Genomic DNA, 15,956 nt, shown 5'->3' with positions numbered 1-15,956 from the left:
GCTACTTGTCAAGGGGATAGATACTGAAGCGAGATAACGGCTGTTTGGCGCCTTCCCTAGTTCTGGAGGAGTTTTCCAAAGAGGGGAGCAGGGTCTGTCCTGCGTGATCCTGGGTCTGTCCCTCCCCGAGGGGCCGCCCTTGGAGACGGCTTCTGGCTCTGTGCTTCTCCGGAGTGGTGATCGCTGCATGCAGGCCAGTTCCCGGGACACGGGCTGTGGTCCTGTCCTGGGCCTGGACTTGCTGGGGGCTCCTGGGAGCCCTTCCAGGTTCTCGGGACCTGACACCCCCTCCTTCCACGTTGTGACTTCGAGGCAGTCTGGATACCCCTGCTCTGCCCTGGGACTGTGTCTCAGGGGTCCGGGTCCTGAGACACCCCTCATCTGCTGTGCAACACTTCGTTTGGGGTTCTGATCCGTGGGGCGCCTGGGTAGGCGGCAGCGTTTGCTCCACTGGTGAGGCTGGCAGTGCAGTCCTGTTATCTCACTGATGTTATTTAAAGTTTTAAAAATTTATTTACTTTTTTTACGGGCTGGAGCGATAGCACAGCGGGTAGGGCGTCTGCCTTGCACGCAGCCAACATGGCCGACCCGAGTTCGATTCCTCCGCCCCTCTCGGAGAGCCCGGCAAGCTACCGAGAGTATTGGATATGCCAGACACAGTAACAACAAAGTCTCCAATGGAGACGTTACTGGGCCCGCTCGAGCAAATCGACGATCAACGGGAGGGCCTTTACCTTATTATTTTTTTTATTTCTTTATTGAATCACTGTGGGAAAGGTTACAAAGCTTTCAGGTTTAGGTCTCAGTCATGCAAATATCAAACACATTTCCCTTTACCAAAACTTATTTTTTACCATGAAGAACCCCAATAAAACCCCACCCCCCACCCCTCCCCGTCCCTGTGAGGCAGATGAATTCTAGTTAACACTCTATCTGTTTTGATTAGATTCATTGTTTCAATAAAAGATTCACCACTATTATTTAGAGTTTACCCCCCCCCCCCCCCAATCAGACATGCTGAAAAAGCATTGTGAAGTGATTTGCTTTCTACAGCTGGGTTCAAGAATTAAATGTTGGTTTTGGATTTCTGCTATTTTACTTATTGACCCTGGAAGTATTTCTACTGAAAGTCAGATAGTTAAGAAATTGGTTTCTGTGCACTGGAGACGTGGCCATGCTGGAGAGCCGCTAGTGGGGGGCAACTGGTGGCCTCGGTAGGGCGTGAAGGGCGGACCGAAACGCCCCCCTTCCCATGAGGTTTTAGTCGCCCCCAGTCCCCCGGCTCATACCTGCTGTCCACAAGGCTCCCATGCGGCCGCCATCTTTCTTTCCAGAGAGGAGAAGGCGACTGGGGCAACACCCTTTCCCCTCCGGACAGACCTGATGGCCTGGATTAACGCATAGTCCGTTCACTTTTCTGCTCCAAGCAGCCGGGTTCTGCATTAAGTCCTTGTGCTTCTGGGGCCGTGGCTGTGCTGGAGAGCCGCTCGCGGGGGGCAACTGAAACTATGTTTTTTTATATTCCACAAATGAGTGTTATCATTCTATGCCTGTCTCTCTCCACTCCGCGTGATACTCTCCATGACCATCCACGTATCAGCAAACTTCATGACTTCATTTTCCCCTAATGGCTGTGTAGTATTCCGTTGTGAAGTTGTGCCATAGAACATCTGTGTCCCATGCTGCAGTGAACATAGGTGTGCAGATGGCATTTCTGCTGTGTTGCTGGACCCCTGGGGGGTATATTCCTGGAAGTGGCGGCAATATCACTGACGGTATTTTATTTCAAGAGCTGCCCCGAGCTGGGTGCTTTGGAAACGGTCTGTCATGGTCCCGTTTCTGGGCACGCTGGGTGCTAAGCTGCACTTTGAGTTCCAAGCACATATTTGGGCCTTCGGGGATGTCTCTCCTCAGTGATGGTTCCAGGTCCCCCAGAGCCTCGTTCCGGACATGATGAAGCAGCCTCTGCTCACTGCACACAGCGGGCTGAAGTGCCATTTCTGCTGCCCATCCCTGGGGTTTTGTTTTGTTTTTGTTATTGTTGTTTTCCGTGTGGTGATTCGGCTTTTAGGGGGTAATCAGGCTCTTCCCTGCCTACCCGGACCTCCCCATCACTCGCTTTGCTCTGCTCCTTTGTACCATAGGGGGTTAATTTATTATTTAAAGCTAAGAAAGGCACTTTTCATCTTAATGTTTTGGGGGCCACAGGCAGTGGTACTCAGGGCTTACTCCTAGCTCTGCACTCCTGGTGGGGCTCAGGGAACCGCAGGCATCACTGGGGAATGAACCCGTGTAGGCTGCGTGTAAGGCGAGCGCCCTCTGCTGTTGGCTGTGTGTAAGGCACGCGCCCTCCGCTGGACTCTCTCAGGCCTCTGGAGTTCTTTTTCTGCCCGTGGCAACTGTACATGGCAAGGTGCCAGCACACCCAGAGCTGGTGGCCACTCTGTCACCTCACTCATTAAGAGTGTTTCCCCCTCCCCCCCATCCCGTAGTCAGGATGAGGGTGGAGGGGGTGTGACCAGGATACTCAGGGCTGCCTGGCATAGCCCCAGCATAGAGAAAACACCCACTGCACAGCCCTGAGTCTTCCATGCCCAAGGGCGATGCTAGACTTCTGGCTGTGGCAGGCAGGTTCATGTCCCCTCTCCCGTGTCCATCCCAGAAAGACATGGGGCCAAGAGATCCCCCCATCACTGCCATCCACAGAGATTCTTTCCCAAGAGTTGGCTCAGGGATGTCGAACTATCTTTGGAGAGCCAGATCAAAAGGACAGGCTGGAGAGTGGCCAGCATTTACCCACCAGCAGGGGGCGGTGTTTCTCTTCCTTTGCACACCAGCGGGGAGGGGGGGGGTGGCGGTGAAGCCTCTCTGTCCTCGCCCACCAGCAGGGACGATGTCTCTACCTTCACTCACCAGTAGGGGGCGGTGTCCCTACCGTCACTCACCAGAAGGGGGTGCTGTCTCTCTATCGTCACTGGCCAGCACGGGGTGCTGTCTCTACTGTCACTGACCAGCAGGGGGCGCCGTCTCTCCCCTGCAGGGAGCAATGCCTGTGTGTCCAGGCCCTGTAGCCTGCTGTGCCTGCCCAAGGCCAACCAGAGCTGGAGCTGCAGGTGCCCGGATGGGGTGTCTGGCCGCGTCCTCCCGTCGGGGGAGCTGCTGTGTGACTGCCCACGGGGCTACCAGCTGAGCAACAACACCTGCGTCAAGGAAGGTGAGTCCCCTCCCCGGCTGTCCCCGCCCTGCAGCTCGGCAGGCCACCTGCCCACTCCTTTGTGGACATCGTCCTCCCTCGGGCAACCCAGACCTGGGCCTGTGCCCTCTCTGCTCCCCTCCCCAAGTTCCGTGGTCACACCAGCCTGACCTAGGGGGAGGCCAGGCCCCCCTCTGGGTTTCTCTGGACAGACCCTTCCCTTCTCTCCCCATGTCCCCGCGCTGGCCAGGGACTGTGGTGGGCTTTGCACTTACCCTGGATCTGAGCTGCCCAGTTTCTTCTCTGCTCCTCCGCACCTTTTCCTGTCCAGGGTGCCCTGACCCCAGCCCAGCCCCCAGCTCCTGTTCTCTCTCTCGGAGCCTCTAGGAAGGGGCCTTTCTGCAAGGAAGACCCCGGGGGGCTGCCTCCACCCCCCTGGAGTCCTAGGCGGGGCTTCAGGTCCCAGCTCGTGAGACCTGGGCTCGGTGTCCCCACTGCATGCCTCCCTAAGCAGAGCCCAGTACGGACCTGGTAACCCCAGTGCCTCCCGTCAAAAAGAGAAGAGGGGCCGGAGTGAGAGTCCAGCGGGCAGGGCGTTTGCCTTGCACCCGGCTGACCTGAGTTCGATCCCTGGCATCCCATAGGGTCCCCTGAGTACCGGCAGGAGTAATTCCTGAGTGCAGGGCCAGGAGGAACCCCCAAGTATCACCAGGTGTGATCCACAAAGAAAAAATAAAATAAAATAAGGAGAGAAGAAATAGACGCGTCTGTCCTCAGATCTGGGCGCTCGCTCTCCCAGGTTCTGCACCACTGTGGCCTCTCGTGTCCTGACCCTGTCCCCAGGAACGCGTGCTTCCCTGGGGCAGAAGCCTCAGGCTATGGAAGGAGAGTTTTGGCTAGAAGACCATGCCGTGTGTCTGTCTACACCCATGGTTGTGTAGATGGTGCCTAAGGTTGCCGTGGGGATCTCAACCGGCCTTGTTCCCGTGGCCAGCCCTTCCCCTGCCCTCTGGCTGTCTCGGGGCGGGCTGCCAGTCCTGGCAGCGCTGCTGAGTGCCCATTTCTGCGCCCAGACGATGCGTGTCTGCGGAACCAGTACCGCTGTGGCAATGGGAAGTGCATCAACGCCATCTGGCAGTGCGACTCCGACAATGACTGCGGGGACATGAGTGACGAGAGGAACTGCCGTGAGTGCTAGCTGCGCCCCGGGGCCCTTGCATGGCTGGACACACATACTGTGCCTGGAGAGGGGGCAGATGCAGATCCTGGGAACGAGCCTGTGTCAGAGAGGGTGGGGAGGGGGTTTTGGGGTTCCCCTTGGCTTGCAGGGTCACCCAAGCACCCCTGGGGGTGACCCCCAAGCGGAATCCCCCATCCCCAAACCACTACCTAAGGCCCCTGGTCTGTGCCAGGAGGATAGGACAGAGTGATGGCGGATCCCCCGTGCCTCTGGTGGGGGACAGTGGCCGCTTGTCTGCGGCCTGCGCCAAGTTCCCCCATTAAGCCGCCTCAGCTGGGACCTCACTCCAGGTCTCAGTGGTCATGCTGCCCCCTAGTGCCCACTGGAGGTATTTCCTCCACCTTCCCTTAGGGGTGCTGGGCTCTGGGGCAAGGCGTGTCCCCCAGACCAGACCAGTTGGGCCACTTCCTGTCTCGTCCTTTCTCTGGGACGGAGTGACCCCAGGGCCACGAGAGACTGAGTTTGGACTCAAGGTCACTTCTGTTGCGACCGTTTCTTCACTTGGGTTTGGGGCCTGGTGGACGGTGCCCGGTGTTTACTCCTGGCTCCGGCTCAGGGGCTGTAAGTGGTGCTGGGGATTGCGCCCAGGCCAGCCGCATGCCAGGCCAGTGCCCTCCCCACTGGGCTGTCACTCCGGCCTCTTTCCCAATCGTTTCAGCTGGCGCCAGGGATGACTGAGTGTGGGGCTCAGCCCTGGGACGTCTTCTGGGGTCTTTCCCCCTTCCCCCCCTTTTCTTCATTCGGTTTTCGGGCCACTGCTGGTTCAGTGCTCAGGGATCACTCCTGGCAGTGCCAGGAATCCAACCCAGGTTGGCCACGGTCGAGGGAAGCACCATGCTCCGTACCACCTCCACAGCCCCGCTTTTCCCCACTGTCCAGAGTGGGCCATTTGTGTTGGGGGTGGTCACTCTTAGGAGCTGCCATCCCCCCTGCCTCTGCAGCCACTACCGTGTGCGACCTGGACACCCAGTTCCGCTGCCGAGACTCGGGCACGTGCATCCCGCTCTCCTACAAGTGCGACCTGGAGGACGACTGTGGGGACAACAGTGATGAGAGCCGCTGTGGTAAGGGCCGGGGGCTGTCGCCTGTTGGGGCCATGTCTGACCTGGTCCCTGTTGTCCGGCTCCTACACACTCGTGCCTCTCGCGCCTTTGTGTGCTCCCCCCATCCTCTCTCTCTCTCTCTCTCTCTCTCTCTCTCTCCCCCTCCTTCTCTCCCCGTTCTTCTCTCTCCCTACTCTCTCTCTCTCTCTTTCTCTCTCTCTCTCTTTCTCTCTCTCTCTCTCTTTCTCTCTCTCTCTCTCTCCCTTCTCTGCCTCAGTTCTTTGACTTTCCGCTTGAAGTCCCCAGAGGTCAAGGCCCTTCTTAAGGACACCGATGTCAGGTGGGAGGGATGCCCCATCACTGCATCTCAGCCAGAGGCTGCTCAGGTCACAGATGGTGCAGACGTGGGGAGACACGGAACCTGGGTTCAGAGTCAGGTGGGAAGTGAGAATAGCAGGACACAGACCCAGACCTGGAGGCTCAGGGTCACCCCACTGGTGCCCGTCTGAGCCGGCCAGACTCCCACTGGGTGCTTCTTCCTACAGACCCTGGTGGAGGAAATGCTTTGGAATGGGCACACCACAAGTGCACCCCAGCACTGACAGGGCCACCTCAACCCCACCATCCCCCACTGACAGGACCACCTCAGCCCTCTCCCACCTCAGCACTGACAGGACTATCTCAGTTTCCCTAAACCTCAGCACTGACAAGACCACCTCAGCTTCCCCCCACCTCAGAAATGACAGGACCACCTCAACCCCACCATCCCTCACTGACAAGACCACTTTAGCCCTCCATCTCAGCACTGACAGGACCACCTCAGCACTGACAGGACCACCTCAACCACCTTCATCCCCCCACTGACAGGACCACCTCAGCTTCCCCCACCTCAGCACTGACAGAATCACCTCAGCTCCCCCATCCCCACTGACCTCAGCTCCCCTCTACCTCAGCACTGACTGGGCCACCTCAGCTTCCCCCTTCTTAGCATACAAACATGCAGGCTCCACAGTATGTGGGTTTCCATGAACCCAGCTGCTCCAGAATGGGTGGGGGGGCGGGCTTGGCGCCCCGGGGTCTATGACTGTCCTCTGGGCTGGGCCTGGAGGACCTTATGTCCTGGTGGGATCCACTGCCCCCGTGGGCTTTGGCGAAGCCATGATGAGGGACTGGAGACAGGAATGGAGACAATGACAGGGCCAGGATGGGGGTGGGGACGGGAGCCCCCTCACGCCCGTGTGTCTCCACAGAGGTGCACCAGTGCCGCAGTGACGAGTTCAACTGCAGCTCGGGGATGTGCATCCGCGCGTCCTGGGTGTGTGACGGCGACAATGACTGCAGGGACTGGTCGGACGAAGCCTTGTGCACTGGTCAGTACCCCACCCCTCTGGAGGGCTGGAGTCAGCGGAACCACTGCCCCCTGAAAGGGGGGGTCTTTCCACTCAGAACCCCCTTTCCCCAGAGAAACGCAACCTGCATTCACCACGCGGCTGAGCCAGAATCGGTTATTTGTGGCTGTGTGCTCAGAACCTTTGATTGTTGCTCCGAAAGCCCCCGGTCCTGACCTGTGAGCCATCACGTGGCATTTATGTGGACTGGGTCTCTTCCCTGTGGGGCTGATGGGGGTCTCTTCTCTGCGCGCAGCCATCTCTCACACCTGTGAGGCCTCCAACTTCCAGTGCCGCAATGGCCACTGCATCCCCCAGCGATGGGCGTGTGACGGGGACATGGACTGCCAGGACGGCTCTGACGAGGACCCCGTCAACTGTGGTACGTGCACACGCTCTGACCTCGTCAGTGTCGGCGGCCGTGGCCAAGGCCCGGAGGCTGGGGGTCCCGTCGTGTGTCCCGGGGCGGTTCCCAGACTCCCACCCACGGGCCAGCTCCGGGTTCTGTGCGCCGTGCGGGGGGGCTTGGTCCCCGATGGGTGCTCGCCCCCCCTGGCGCCCCATCACGGGCCCTGGCCGCGTCACCTTGCAGAGAAGAAATGCAACGGCTTCCGCTGCCCCAACGGCACGTGCATCCCGTCCAGCAAGCACTGCGACGGCCTCCGGGACTGCTCCGACGGCTCCGACGAGCAGCACTGCGGTGAGGCCCGCCCCGAGGCCCCGCCCCCGCCCACTAGGCCCCTCCCACCCCGGCCAGGCCCCGCCCCTCGACCACGCCCCCGCAACCAGGCCCGCCCCTCGGCCCTGCCGTGCCCCTAGACCTTGCCCCGGCCTGGCCACGCCCAACGAGGCCACGCCCACCCAGCCCGGCCTTCGGCCCCGCCCCTGGGGCCCCGCCCCTTGGCCACGCCCCTCAACTAAGCCACACCCCTCAACCAGGCCCCGCCCTGCGCCAGGCCAGCCCTGGCCCCGCCCCTTGGCCACGCCCCTCAACTAAGCCACACCCCTCAACCAGGCCACGCCCTGTGCCTGGCCAGCCCTGGCCCCGCTCAGCGGCTCCCCTCGCCCCTGCTGATGCTGGTGGGTGACCCGTGGCCTTTCCCCCCTCCCCCCCCCCCCACCTTGCAGAGCCGCTGTGCACACGCTTCATGGACTTCGTGTGCAAGAACCGCCAGCAATGCCTCTTCCACTCCATGGTGTGCGACGGCGTCGTGCAGTGCCGGGACGGCTCGGACGAGGACCCGGTGTTTGCTGGCTGCTGTGAGTGCGGTGGGCACGGCCTCTGCTGTGCGGGGGTCGGCTCAGGAGCCAGTGCCCCCGCCGGGCCTCACGGCAGCGCCTCCCCCCTGCAGCCCAGGACCCCGAGTTCCACAAGGTGTGCGACGTGCTCAGCTTCCAGTGCCAGAACGGCGTGTGCGTCAGCCTCATCTGGAAGTGTGACGGCATGGACGACTGCGGGGACTACTCAGATGAGGCCAACTGCGGTAGGGCCACGTGGGTGGGGCGGTGGGGGGCACCCCGGTGCCCTAAGCCACAGACCCTGGAGCTGAGCAGGCTGGTCTGCGATGGGCCAGAGCCACGCGACCTCACCCCTGGCGGCTCCGTGTCCTGTGGCCCCTGGGCCTGCGCAGTTCCAAGTGACCTGCGGGGTGCTTGGTCTTTGCAGAAAACCCCACGGACGCGCCCAACTGCTCCCACTATTCCCAGTTCCGGTGTGCAAATGGCCGCTGTGTGCCCAGCAGGTGGAAGTGTGACCTCGAGAATGACTGCGGAGACTGGTCGGATGAGGCTGACTGTGGGGGTGAGCAGGTCGGGTGCGGTGGGACTGGGCAGGGGGCAGCCTGTCAGCCCTCGATTGCTGGGAGGCTGGTTGTGCGGGATTCAGGCCTGTGCCTGACCAGACCAGGGGCGCCTGATGTGCAGCGTGGAGGGCGTGCCTGCTCTTTGCTCTTGCGGGGGGTTGTCTTCAGCCCTGGATCGGTCTCTGGGTGCCTGCAGTTGGCTGACCCCTGACCGCCTCTGCTTCCTGCCTTGGAAGCCACATGAGAGAGGCCAGGTCATGGGGACAGTGGCCCAGAGCCAGGTTGGGCACTCGGGGAGAAACGGCACCCCCGTGCTGGCGACTTCCAGGGCCCCCTGTGACATGGGGGTCTCCTCCCTGGTGTGTGCCGCAGAGTCCCACCTCCCCGTGCCCACCCACGGGCCCTCCACCTGTCCACCCAACTACTTCCGCTGCAGCCTCGGCTCGTGCGTGATGGACAGCTGGGTGTGTGACGGCTACCAGGATTGCGCTGACGGCTCGGATGAGGAAGCCTGCCCCCTGCCGGGTGAGTGCAGCCCCCAGGGCTGCTGGCTCCTCAGAGATGAGGGGCTGCCCCACCCTGTCCACCTCCAATCCTCCAGTGGGCTCTGGACCACCTTGGTTTCCTTCTCCCTGGGTGGGAGCAGGCCAGGCCAGTGGGCAGGGCACCGGCCTTATGGCAGCTGACCCGGCTTTGATCCCTGGCACCCCAGGGGGTGCCTCTCAGCTGTGCCAGGAGTGATCCATGAGAACAGAGCCAGGAGGCCCCCCACCCCCGGGTGTGATCCCGAAACGAAACCAAACAAGATTCCAGAGTTGGCGGGGAGACACGTGTTTGCATGTATGTGTGTGTGTGTGCATGTGGGTGTGCGTGTGTGTGTGTGTGTGTGTGTGTCTGCACGTGTGCGCATTAACCAGGAAAGCCCAATTTTCCTCCTCTTACTAAAAGGAGGGTAAACAGTGCCATCTGGTGGCTGAACAGGGAGTGGCAGGTGAAGGCCCATATGGGGCCTAAGTGATAGGACAGTGGGGAGGGTGTCCGCCTTGCACTGTTCCCGACACCCCCATATGCCTCCAGAGCCCCGCCCAGGAGTGGTCCCTGAGCACAGCGCCAGGAACAACCTCTAAGCATCACTGGGCATCACCCCAAACCATAACCAAAAGCTGGTTCTGACCAGAGGGACCTGCCCCCCCATCTTGCCTGTTTTCAGGCTCACAGCCCAGGCTGGGACTCTGGCTCTTCAGCGGGTCGGATCCAGCCCCTTTGCCCCCCATTATCTCTGCTTCAGTGGACAGCTCTGTGGGGTCCTGCCAGAGTGAGGCAGGACGCTGTGTCCAGCGGGTGGGCCTGTAGCTAGAGTCCCACTTCCGGGCTGGGGGAACTGACCCAGGTTCCTCCTCACCAGCAAACGCCACGGCGGCCTCCACCCCCTCCCGGCCGGGGCGATGCGACCGGTTCGAATTCGAGTGCCGGCAACCCCGGAAGTGTATCCCCAACTGGAAGCGCTGTGATGGCCACCGGGACTGCGCGGACGGCCAGGACGAGGCCAACTGCCGTGAGTGCCCAGAGGGCAGGGGCCAGAAACACCACGGCTGAAGGGGGTCACCGCGTGCCTGGGACTGGCTCTCCCGCTTTTCCGAGAAAGGCCTGTTAGGGTGGGGTAAGCCGGCCCAGCTCTAAGGGATTGAAACGGGGTGAGTGTCAAGGCCTGCACCCACCTGTAACAAGAAACGATACACTCTGGGGGTGAAATACAGAACAGTGAGTGGGTGTTAAGGGGCTGGGGTCAGAGTTCAGCATGGACGGCGCTTGCCTGCCTCGCAGTTGACCTAGCATCCCTGGACACAACCCCACCAGAATAAGCCCTGAACACTGCTGGGTGTGGCAAACACCACACCCCTCTCCCATTCCTCCCCCCCCCCCAAAAAAAAAGACAGTGGATTTTTCCTGAAAATAGCAGAGACATCTGACCCCTAGAAGCAAGTACTAGCCCAGTGAAACAAGTTCAAAATGACACAGCAACCCGGGCTGCCCTCCTGGGCGAGACTGGCCAGTCCACTGGGCCTCGAAGCATGTTCCCTAGCCTGCTTCAAGCCGGTCTCATCCACAAGGGGGGCGATATTAGGGGCTTTAAGACCAGAGGTGTGATCGCCGATCGCCCCACCGATGAGTCGGGGAACATCACGGGAAAAGGAAAAGAGGGGGCGTGTCCCGCCGCAGCCTTCTCCAAAGAAACTGGGCGCCGGCCACCTCCTCTCCCATATCTGGCGGTCACTATCTCCTCTCCCTTCCCCGTGGTCACCACCTTCTTTCCTGGCCTCAGCGGTCACCATCCTCTCTCCTCCAAGATGCATCTGTGTGATCGTCTGTTTTCAGGATTTTCAGATCACTTGCCACCTCATTTCCAAGACCTCACCCCACTTCCCCCCCACTTTCTTGGGAGACCCCACCTGGAGAGTCCAGCGGGGGTGGGTGTGGGGGGCGCACGCCTGGGTTTTGTCCCGGCCTCACATAGGGTCCCCGGAGCTCTGCCAGTGGTGATCCCCGAACCAGGGCCAGAAATAAGCCCTGAGCATCACTGGGTGCGACCCTCTCAGAAAGCGTCTCCTGAAAGGAAACTAAAAGGAAGCGGTTTTACTTCCGTCTGTCTTTGTTTGGGGGTAGCACGGGCAGTGCCGGGACTGAACCCGAGCCCTGAGCTTCTACCATGTCCGTGGGCGGCTGAGCCGAGGGGAGCCCGGGAGTCTGCTCAGGACCCCCGCCAGGGGAGGGGGGTGGAGCTCCTGGACGCTTGTTCCGGCCGCACACTCACTCTCACCCTGAGCCCAGGTGCCCGGGTTGGTAAGATGCGGCTCTTTGTATCCCAGCCACTCGCAGCAGCCTGGCCTGCAGGAGCTGGGAGTTCCAGTGTGCCGACGGCGAGGCCTGCGTGGCGCTGTCCGAGCGCTGTGACGGCTTCCTGGACTGCTCCGACGAGAGTGACGAGCGGGCGTGCAGCGGTGAGAGGGTGGGGTCCTCGGGACCGTCTGTGAGTGGGGGTGACCGGGGTCTGAGTGGGGGTGACCCGGCCGTGAGTGGGGGTGACCGACACCCTGAGGGGGGTGACCTGGCCATGAGTGGAGGTGACCAGGATCCTGATTGGGGGTGACCAGGAACTCTGAGTGGGGCCATGAGTTGGGGAGACCTGGACCCTAAGTGGGCGTGACCGGGCCCCTGAGTGGGGTTGCCCCGGACCCTGAGTGGGGGTGACCCGGACCCTGAGTGGGGGTGACCCAGCTGTGAGTGGAGGGGTGACCTGGACCCTGAGTGCAGGTGACTGGGACCCTGAATGGGGGTGACCTGGCCATGAGTGGGGGAGATCTGGACCCTAAGTGGGCGTGACCGGGCCCCTGAGCGGGGGTGCCCCGGACCTTGAGTGGGGGTGACTCGGCTGTGAGTGGGGAGTGACCTGGACCCTGAGTGCAGGTGACTGCGACCCTGAGTGGGGGTGACCTGGCCATGAGTGGGGGAGACCTGGACTCTAAGTGGGCGTGACCGGGCCCCTGAATGGGGTTGCCCCAGACCCTGAGTGGGGGTGACTCGACCGTGAGTGGGGGTGACCTGGACCTTGAGTGCAAGTGACTGGGACCCTGATGTGGGTTACCTGGCTGTGAGTGGGGGTGATCCAGCTATGAGTGGGGGTGACCTGGACCCTAAGTGGGGGATGACCGGGCCCCTGAGTGGGGTTGCCCCGGGCCCTGAGCGGGGGTGACCCAGACCCTGAGTGCAGGTGACCCGGCCGTGAGTAGGGGTGACCTGGGTCGCGGCTGCCTCTGCCTGAGCTTCCAGCTCACGTGGCCTGTGTGTGGGGGTGGCCGCGACCCTACCCCAGGCCTCAGGGGGATGTTCTCCCCTTGCTCTTCCTCCTGGCTGTGTTCCATCCTGTCAGTCCTGTTGGGGGTCTGCACTCCTTGGACAGGGCGTGGGCCCCCACAGGGATCTGCCAAGGCCGCTCGCCCTGCTCGCAAGGCTGGCGTCTGGCCTTGCATGGCACCAGGGGCCAGACCTCCCTGCATACCCCTCCTTCCGGCCCCCCACTGGCCAGGTCGCAGCCTGGGGGGCCTGAGGGGCTGCGGAGGCAGGATGGTAGCAGCTGTGACCCTGTCTCAGGCTCCAGCCTTTGGGAGCAGATGATGGCTGGGCTGGGTTCTGACCCTCTTTCCGGGATGTCTCTGATGCTGGCCACAGCCCCACGGCTCTGAGGAGTCCCTGGGGCCACTTCGTCCCATCCTACCCCTTCTCTGGCAATGCCCAGGTGCCACTCCGGGCTGTGCTGGGGCCCACGCAGTGCAGGAATAGGCCCCAGGCTCCTGGGTGCAAACTGGGCGCTATCGCCCCGTCTCTCCCTAGAGGAGCTGACGGTCTACAAGGTCCAGAACCTGCAGTGGACAACGGACTTCTCTGGGGATGTGACACTGACGTGGACACGGCCCAAGAAGATGCCAGCATCCACGTGTGTGTATGACGTCTACTACAGGTGGGTGTGCCCGCCCCGCCCCGCTCCTGCCCGCCCCCGGATGCAGCCCTGTGCCCACTGCCTAACGCACTTCGTCCCTGCTTGCCAGGACGGTGGGCGAGAGCATCTGGAAGGTCCTGGAGACCCACAGCAACAAGACCAGCACGGTGCTGCATGTGCTGAAGCCTGATACCACGTACCAGGCCAAGGTGCAGGTGCAGTGCTTGAGCAAGGCCCACAACACCAACGACTTCGTGACGCTGCGGACGCCCGAAGGATGTGAGTCTGGGCTGACACGGGGCCTCGCTGGCAGGGCTGCGGCCCGTGGGCGGACGGACGCGGTGCATCTCCTGAGCACTGGGGCAGGCAGATACTTCATCCTCCGGGGCTAGGGCCCGTGTCCAGCTCTCCCGCGGGGGCCTTCCCTGCGTTCCTTTCCCTGGGGGATCTTGGTCACTCATGCAAGAGCCCCGAGGCGAGAGCTCCCTGCTCCCCACCTTTGTCTTCCCCTCGGGTTCCGGGTCGGGGGCGGGGGGCTGTGGGCTGATCCTCGCATCTGTTTCCGGACTCCCGTGGCCTCTTGACTCCCAGCTGTGAACCTGTTTATGAGTCTGTGGCTCGATGATACTTGCTCACGATGGTGCGTCGAGGGCCCACGAGGGGCGTGAGAGGAAGGGAGGGGGCGACATGGGTGGGCAGAGAGTTTTGGAGTTCCCGACTAGGGTCACCGCCGTGCACTGAAAGCAGAGAGTGGGGCCGCAGGAAGCGTGTAGGGAGGCACTTCAGGACCTGCATTTGGTGGTGGCGTGTGCGCCAGAGAGCAAGGAAAGGTGCCATAGCACCGTGAGGAGCTTAGCTAAGCCCGCGGCACTGTGGCCTAGTCTCTGCCAGCCTCCAGCCCCCACCCAGGTGGCTCAGGATAGACTGGCACCTGCTCCGGCCCTGGGGTGTGGTGCAGGTCTCTGAAAAAACACCACACATGGGCCACTTGCCACGGAAACGTGTTTCCTCCTGGGCCACGGTCAGGACATTATTGGGCGGTTACTCCTGTGGCTTCTCCTGTGGCCCGTGGCATGTCCTCTTTTCGTGGCCTTCCCTCTGTGCCTGTGCTCAGGACACAAGCCAGCTGGGTCAAGGGCCTGCCCATGACTGACTGTGTCCTCACTGTCCCCTTGGCCTCCTCTCCATGGACACCGCCGGGCAGGGCAGAGAGTCCTGCTTGCTCCTTGCCCCACAAGGTGGAGCTGGACCAGGAAGTTGTGAGACTGGATCGACGAGTGGCTTCTACCCTGGCTCAGAACAAAGTTTCAGAAGATTTTTTTTTTAATAACTGACATATATTTATTTATTTATTTATTTTGGTTTTGGGGTCACACCCGGCGATGCACAGGGGCTACTCCTGGCTCATGCACTCAGGAATTACTCCTGGCGGTGCTTGGGGGACCATATGGGATGCTGGGAATCGAACCCCGGGTCGGCTGCGTGCAAGTGAAACCACCCTACCCACTCTGCTATTGCTCCAGCCCCCGACATATTTTTTTTTAAATACTTTTGTCATTTTGGGATCAGACTCAGTGATGCTCAGGGAACACTGGGGTGTCGTGGCAGGATCAAGCCTAGATGCAAAGTGTGCCCTGCCCACTGAGCCATCTTTCTGGCCCTTCCAAAGTGTCTCCAAGAAGCCACCTCTAGAGCTGGCTGGCAGCCTGGCAAACCCTGGGGGAGGGCGCTGTGAGGAAGGCAGACCTGCTACACACTCTCAGTCCTCCACAGAAAGACCCTGCACTGGGGCCAAGCCAGGCCAGGCGGGGTCCAGCTGGTCTTGAGGCTGTTCCCTGCTCCCAACTTCCAGGCGGCTCCTAGTGCTTCCCTGCCCCGGCCGGGCACTGGGGTCCCCTGGTGGCCTCAACACCATGGGGATTCTTTTCCAGTGCCGGACGCCCCCCGAGATCTCCAGCTGTCTCTGCACAGGGAGGAGGAAGGTGTGATCCTCGGCCACTGGATGCCCCCCACCCACAGCCATGGCCTCATCCGAGAGTACATCGTGAGTGCCCGGGGACCGCAGGGCCGGAGTGGACGTGGCCTCTCGCTTTCTCCTGCCCAGGGAGGGTGCTGGGTGGGTGCCCTGGGTGACGATCCTGGTCCCGCAGGTGGAGCACAGCAGGAGCGGCTCCAAGGTGTGGGCGTCCCAGCGCGCTGCCAGCAACTTCACCGAGATCCGGGACCTGCTGGTGAACACTCAGTACACCGTCCGGGTGAGTGCCCGCTGGCCCCGGGGGTCCTTTCCCTCAGCAGCGCCAGAGGCCCTTGTGTGACCGGGGCTAGGGGGGATGCCGCTCTCCCTGCCAGCTTGGTGCACGGCGGCCCCGTGGTGGCCGCCTTCTTCCTGCGTGGGCAGCTGCCGCCTGCAGCCCCGTGCCCCTCGTGAGTCCCCCGCCACGGCGTGCAATGGGCGAGATGACACAAGCTCACTTTTGCCATCTCGCACGTTTGGGGGTGCTGGGACCACACATCCATGTGCACTCCCCCTCGCACCCCTGCCTTGAGGTGCTCTAAACATCATCCCGGCGGCCGACCGTGTCAAGTCACCGCCTGGCCCCCTGTCTCAGCCCCGGGGCCTCGGCTGCCCCGCGCCCCCCTGCAGGGACTCAGCCCACCCGGCCTCCTGCTGTCTGGCCTGATCTCCGGCTAACACGCCCCTGGTGTGCACAGGTGGCCGCAGTGACCAGCCGTGGGATAGGGAACTGGAGTGACTCGAAATCCATCACCACCACGAAAGGAAAAGGTACCGACTC

The 15,956-nt window shown here is 61.8% G+C and overlaps 1 protein-coding gene across 1 annotated transcript in view; it reads left to right on the top strand.

Annotated features, from left to right (window-relative positions):
* SORL1 (sortilin related receptor 1) overlaps positions 1-15,956 on the top strand; it is a 74,737-nt gene that overhangs the window by 46,991 nt on the left and 11,790 nt on the right. Inside the window, exons 23-39 of the mRNA XM_056108188.1 lie at positions 3,041-3,214; positions 4,267-4,380; positions 5,375-5,497; positions 6,727-6,846; positions 7,121-7,246; positions 7,457-7,564; positions 7,993-8,124; positions 8,217-8,348; positions 8,531-8,665; positions 9,039-9,191; positions 10,072-10,221; positions 11,534-11,665; positions 13,056-13,182; positions 13,271-13,440; positions 15,093-15,205; positions 15,312-15,416; positions 15,874-15,946. Coding sequence (XP_055964163.1) covers positions 3,041-3,214; positions 4,267-4,380; positions 5,375-5,497; positions 6,727-6,846; positions 7,121-7,246; positions 7,457-7,564; positions 7,993-8,124; positions 8,217-8,348; positions 8,531-8,665; positions 9,039-9,191; positions 10,072-10,221; positions 11,534-11,665; positions 13,056-13,182; positions 13,271-13,440; positions 15,093-15,205; positions 15,312-15,416; positions 15,874-15,946 — 2,187 coding nt within the window. The remainder of the gene's footprint in view (positions 1-3,040; positions 3,215-4,266; positions 4,381-5,374; positions 5,498-6,726; positions 6,847-7,120; positions 7,247-7,456; positions 7,565-7,992; positions 8,125-8,216; positions 8,349-8,530; positions 8,666-9,038; positions 9,192-10,071; positions 10,222-11,533; positions 11,666-13,055; positions 13,183-13,270; positions 13,441-15,092; positions 15,206-15,311; positions 15,417-15,873; positions 15,947-15,956) is intronic.

Source organism: Sorex fumeus, unplaced genomic scaffold (genome assembly GCF_029834395.1).
Source record: "Sorex fumeus unplaced genomic scaffold, SorFum_2.1 ptg000198l, whole genome shotgun sequence".
Classification (NCBI taxonomy): Eukaryota; Metazoa; Chordata; class Mammalia; order Eulipotyphla; family Soricidae; genus Sorex; species Sorex fumeus.
This window is presented reverse-complemented; position numbering and strand designations above follow the sequence as displayed.